Source organism: Rattus norvegicus, chromosome 2 (genome assembly GCF_036323735.1).
Source record: "Rattus norvegicus strain BN/NHsdMcwi chromosome 2, GRCr8, whole genome shotgun sequence".
Lineage (NCBI taxonomy): Eukaryota > Metazoa > Chordata > Mammalia > Rodentia > Muridae > Rattus > Rattus norvegicus.
Genome location: NC_086020.1, coordinates 183,106,341 through 183,112,958, shown reverse-complemented (window position 1 = coordinate 183,112,958; position 6,618 = coordinate 183,106,341). Strand labels below are relative to the sequence as shown.

The 6,618-nt window shown below is 39.5% G+C and overlaps 1 protein-coding gene across 1 annotated transcript; it reads left to right on the top strand.

The window, feature by feature from the left end:
- The first annotated feature begins 2,630 nt into the window (after positions 1–2,630).
- Positions 2,631–3,731, top strand: LOC120101034 (TD and POZ domain-containing protein 3-like). The gene has a single exon (XM_039103930.1). The coding sequence runs from the start codon at positions 2,637–2,639 to the stop codon at positions 3,729–3,731; it is 1,095 nt and encodes a 364-aa protein (XP_038959858.1). The 5' UTR covers positions 2,631–2,636.
- Positions 3,732–6,618: the final 2,887 nt, after the last annotated feature.

The window sequence follows — 6,618 nt, the reverse complement described above, 5'->3', positions numbered from 1 at the left end:
GAGTTGTTGGCCAGGAACACATGGAGAAAGAAGAGGAATGGGGAAAGGGGGAGAGAGATAGAGAAAGGGGTTAAAGTATCAGGGAGAGTAGGAGTAAGAGAATAAGGGAGTAGGAAGGAGCAAGCAGCCTTACCTTGTCTTAGGCAATATGAGACATTTAACTCTCTTGTATCCTCAGTTTGACAGCAGTGTAGGGTGATACAGACAGCAGCAAGGCAATGGAGCACTGTTTCTTAGTGGTTATCATACCATAATCTAGGCAGACTTGTCACTGTGTCTATTTCTTCTCAGAGATCTTGGTGGGTGGGGGTGGGGCAGTTGTAACATCTATGGATGGGATTCTCTGTCCTAATAACTTTAAACATGTAAGGTTATATTCAGCAGATTTCCAAAAAGATTGATAGTGAATATCTATTAAGCATATGAGTTATGCAATCATTAATGCTCTTTAAATTTTTACTGCTGCAAATCATTAAATTAATAGTAAATAAAGATTTACCAAATCAGGATAGAAATTAGCGATTCAAAGAGTATTCTAATGTAAGGAGGCAATGTTTATGTAACTGCCTATAGCAAATATGGTAGATGACCACTGGCCTGTCATTAACTAAGACGACACTGAAGCTACAACCAGTCATATGGTCTGCATTAGCTAAATGGTGCTGAAACAATAGCATAGGAAATCCTTATCTACCAACAACAAAGATGGCAGTCACTCAGCGGACTGCCCTCAATGAAGATGTTGCTGAAGCTACACCCCTCTCTGAAGGAAAGTCATAGGTTTTTTGTATCTTGAAATTGTCATAAATGGATGTGTATGAGCAAAAAAACCATAAAAAGAGAAAAACACAGAGATAAATGGGCATGTTTTCTTTGAGGGACAAGTGGTCTTTCCTTTCCCTGTAGTCATTCATCCTCTATTGCTGAATGAAGAGGGTTTGACTTGTTCATGGAACAGCTCAGCTGTCACATTTGGTTTAGACCTGCTGAAGACTTTCTAGTGTTTTTATAGTAAAAATAACTACTATTATTTGCAATTTTTGTCATCTCTGGAAGCTTCTAGACACTAAGTCTATTCTAGGCCTAGAAAAAAAATTTAGCCTGTGATACTTATAGGTGAATAAGTCACTCCTTTTTAGTTTTTTCTGAGGTCTGGATGGGTAGTTTAAAACTCTTCTCCATTGTACCTGATTCAATCTGAATTATTTCAGGATTTCCTGAGCTGCTCTTCCTTGCCTCATACTAACTTTCACCAACTATTGTATTCTTCTGGCTACTTTCTTGTCCTCTGAATCCTTCTGTCTTTCCCTGTGTCTCCATTTCTCTCTCTTCAACCTGTCTCCGAAAAACTCTCCTGGAAAAACTGCCTCCCCTCTTACATTTCTCTCTGTACTGGTTTCTTTTTCTTCATTATTTATTTTATTTATTTACATCCCAAATGTAAATAAATATATTTGGGATGTAAATTCCAGTTTATCCTTGAAGAGTTCTTCACCACCCCCTTGCTCCAAATAACAGACAGGAGACTATCTGACAAAACTCATAGCAGGGTCTTTATTTTGTTTTCTAGCTCAGACACCCCCACCCCTCCCAACACCCCAATGCACCACAATCATGAAACATCATTTTGCTTGTGAAGGAGTACCTAACATCCTCCTTTTTAGACTTCCTGTGGACTTAAGTAACCTATAAAACTGGAGAGGATGGTTTTTAACAGTTTTTGGCTTAAGTTGAAGTAGATATATCCAGTTCATCTACAGACTCTTTTGGTAGAAAAACACACCTTTAATCTGATTCTTGAGTCTGGAAAACATGTACCATTAATCCAAATCTTAAGTCTAGAAGACACACCATTAATTGGGCCCCACTTCTCTTGCAGGCCTATAAAAGTACATAGAAGAAGGATGCTGTGAGTCTGCCTGCTTGCTCTCACTTTACTAGCAAGCTCATTTCTATACTGGCATCTGAACCTATTTCTGCAGGATTCTGTTGAATTCTGAAGAGGATCTGAGACTTCAAATCTTGTGGAATAAGTAAGTATTGACATTAGCCAACTTTATATTAGTTTGACTTCTGCCTACAGATTTTTCTCATACATCCACTTTCTATTTATATAGAGAAATTTAGTCTTTATGTTTATTACACGCCCCTGATTAGTACAACAGAGTTGAAATGGTAGTGTTTATCCATTTCCAAACAGTTCAAAAGTTGGATAGAATAGTCAAACCTAGTTACTATTGACCTAATATTCAATAAAGATACACAGAGTCATACAGACCCATGGTAGATTTGGGTGGGGGTAGTGGAGAATGAGAGAGACATACAAAAACAAAGACAGAGATATACAGACACAATCAAATGAGGACAGAGAGACAGAGACAGAGACAGAGAGGCAGAGAGAGAGAGAGAGAGAGAGATTTAACAGTCATAGTGGGTCTGTTTTATGTTTGGTAGAACAAGTATGGAAACCTACAGATCCTGCTTAGAAATAGACATTTTCAAGAATATGAAAGGGGCAATTTAACAGAAATTGAAAATAAAAACGAAAGGCTATCTATAATTGTATCTTGCAGAATAGAGTAAATTCTATTACTTCTTTCAGATCAACCTTAATCTCCAAACTACCTCCAGAAGATATGTCAGGGGACCTGGAAGACAAGCTCTGCGGCTACACACATATCAGTGTTCAGAAATTCTGCTACAAGTGGACCATTAACAACTTTTCATTTTGTATGGATGGAATTTGGGAAATTATTACAAGCCCAGTGTTCTCATTAGAGGCCAATGAAGAAGTGCAATGGTGTTTGACATTATATCCAAACGGTGTTGATGAAGAAAGCAAAGATTACCTGTCTGTTTGTCTGGGTTTGCACAGTTGTCCAAAGAGCCCAGTAATGGCAAAGTTCCAGTGCTGGATCTTAAATGCCCAAGGAGAGAAACATCAAATTACAGAGATCCCAAATGTTATAAGGTTTCTTCCAAATGAACGATGGGCATTGAGGAAGTTCATCCTTCGAGATTTCCTCCTCTCTCATAGGCATTGGTTTCTCCCTGAAGACCAGCTCATCCTGTGTTGCAAGGTGTCCATAGGAGGACCCTCCTTTAGCAGGCCTGGACATAACATGACACCTGCAATCAAGGATCCAACACAGATGTTGGCTAATGACATAGGAGAGCTGTGGGAAAATTCCCTCTTCACAGACTGCACCCTTGTTGTAGATGGGCAGGAATTCAGAGCTCACAAAGCCATCCTAGCAGCTCGCTCTCCAGTTTTCAGAGCCATGTTTGAACATGAAATGCAGGAGTGCCTAACAAACCGCATTGAGATCCATGACCTTCACCTGCAAGTCTTTAAGGAAATGATGGCCTTCATTTACACAGGGAAGGCACCACACCTCCACAGCCACTCAATGGCCACTGGTTTGTTGGCAACTGATGATAAGTATGATCTGCAGGACTTGAAGGTCATTTGTGAGGATTCCCTGTGCAGGAACCTCTCTGTGAAGAATGCCGTACCAACTCTGATCCTGGCTGACCTCCACAGCACAGAGCACCTGAAGACTAAGGCCATGGATTTCATTATACTTCATGCTTCTGAAGTCTCTGAGACCTTGGAGTGGAAGTCAATGGTGGGGTCACATCCCCACTTGGTGGAGGAAGCATTTCGCACCCTAGCTTCTGTACATTGTTTTTCCTTGGAGCCCTCACTCAAACGCCAAAAGATATTTTAGGAGCTTGTCAGTTATGGCCTGAACCTGGCTGCTAACAGCTATAACAAGTGTTTTTAACAATGAATTCTGTTTAGATTACAGTTTGACTGGAATACTTACAGTGAATCTGGGGCAAGGTAGCATGGTGGCTATGGATTTCACAGAGCAGTAATATTTCAAAACGGTGTGTAGGGTAAGTGCAGCACTAGGGTCTTGGACACTCTACCTGACACCTATCCTGTTGATGTTGTTTTATTCTTGTCTGATGTCTTGGACCTGGAATTTATGTGGCCTGAATCAGATCCTATCTGACTTTCTTTGGAGAAACCTGTTTACATTGGACTGAGCAGAATAGGTGAACTAACTTAAATGTATTAACTGATGTGTAAAGTTTTCCACCTAATTCATGTGTAGTATCTATCTGCAAATAAAAATTCTTTCAACTTTACTGTATTTATCCTCTTTATTGATAGTTGCCTTATTGTTTCAATTAAGATTTCAACTCTTGTATTCAATCCATTTAACAGAATGAGCAACCTTGACTGACCTTTGCTTTTGTACAGTTACTTTGAGATTCTCCCCATTTAAGTTGATATTGATATGGGGTTCTTCTATATTACCATTATTATATTTAGCCATATCATCTGTGTGCCAATCTCTGGAGAACTTTTATCATTAAGGGATCGCTTCTTAAAGACCATGTACTGATGCAGTTTAATGATCATGTTTTTTGATTTTGTTTGTTCGCTTTTGTTTTACTTTTTTTTCTTTCAGTTAATCTATGTGGTCAATTAAATTTTATAGATTTTTGTATATTGAACCACCATTACTCACCTTGAGACAAACCCTACTTTTTGTGAATGATATTTTTCATGTATTCTTGCAATTATTTAATGATTATGTTTGCATGTGTCCATAAGGGAAATTGATGTGTATTTTAGATATCACTGTAAATGTAGTCTCTCATAAAATATAGTGGGAAATATTCCTTCTCTTTTTATTTTGTGAAATGATTTGAGGAGTATATGCCATGATGCCTCTTAGTATAGTAGATGAAAATTATGGACCTGGGCATTTTCTGATGGGGAGACTTTTAAGGACTGCTGCTATACTTTGATGCCTTTGATTTGGTGCACAGATAGTGAGAATTTAAATGGCAGCTTAGGCGTTTTTACTTTGATGAGTTTTAGTGCCCTTACCTAATATGAGTTCAACACACATTCATGCTATACTGCCCAAAGGGATTGACTGTGCTATGACCTTACTCCTCTAGTCTTCTGAACACACAGATGTACAGGAGAGACAGTTTGTGTCCTATGTATCATTAACCAGTAATAACCTTTATAATTGTAAGTCGTAGATCCCCTGCCTCCATTTTCGAAAAGACCCTCAGATCACCTAGGTCTTTTAGATTCAATCATGTTGACTCATAATCCCACCTGGGATGACTGTCAACAACAGTTCCAGGTTCTTTTCACAGATGAAGAAAGTGAGAGAATTGTCAGAGAAGCTTGGAAATTGGTTCCAGAGGTAAATGGTCTGCCCACACAAGCCCAGGCAAATATTGATACAGCCTTAACTTTGACCATACCCAACTGGGATTTTAAGGCTGTTGAAGATAGGGAGAGTATATGTGTCTACTACCAGATTCTGTTGGATGAGCCTCAGGGAAGCTTCAATCAAGTTGGCCTATAAATTTACCTATGGTAACAGGTGAAATAATGAGAGCTCTACAGAATATTTCAAAAGAACTGTTTGAATCCCATAAGATTTATATTCTCTCAGACCCAGAAATGAGAGAAAATTATCAGTGGGAAGCTTGGCTTCTTTTTTTAACAAACAGACCCTGATATCTGTCAGGAACTTCAGTGCCTGGATTGTTTTGCTGGTAAGCAACGTCCTATAACTTTATATAGGAAGAACTCTATGACTGAGAGCCTCGTGGCTCACCTTCATTCCATGCCCTGTGTAATCTTAAAGGAGGAGGGGAAAGCCAGATAGTTTTTTGTGCGCACAGGGCCCAAAATTCTGTCTTGAAAAAAGCACTGATGCAAATTTCAAATAAAAAAAAAAAACCATGGGTACAGGGGCAACAGCCACCACGACCTATCCAGGTCTAGCCAAAGAAAGATAGATTTTGGAATAATTCGGATTCATTTATGGTTATTTCTGAATGCCCATACTCCCAGATGGAAAACATTCCTTCACCAAAGAGGAGCGCAGTTCCATTTTGACCCAGAGGGAGTGAAAGTGCTGGATAATATGTTTCCATTTGTGATGGTTTCAGAATGCTTGGCCCAGGAGTGTCACTATTAGAAAGCAGGGCCTTGTTGGAGGAAGTGCATCAGTGTGGGGGCAGGCTTGGAGGAACTTGTTTTAGCTGACTGAGGATGCTGAGTGTGTTCCTGGCTTCCTTTGGGTAAAGATGTAGAACTCAGCTCTTCCTGCACCATGCCTGCCTGGATATTGTGACACTGCGATGCTCCCTCATTGATGATAATGGACTGAATCTTGGAAACTGTAAGCCAGCTCCAAATAATTGTCATTTATAAAGCTTACATTGGTCATGGTGTCTGTTTACAGCAATATAACCCTAACTAGAATAGAAGTTGGTACCCGGATCCAGGTATTGCTGTGATAGGCCTGACCAAGCTTTCGTTTGGGGGAATATAGATTTGGAGACTTTGGATTAGGAAATCCATATAATGTTTTAAATGGGGCTTAATGGACCATCTTAGTAGAAATGGAGTAGACTTTGTTACTGAGAGTAATTTGAATTGCGCAGGCCTTGCCCAAGGGGTTTAGAGGAGAAGAATTTCTGTAGGATGCTTTTGTGGTATTTTGGTGAAGAATGTGGCCACTTTTTGCCCTTGTCTGAAGTGTCTATCTGAGGTTGAAGTGAAGAGAT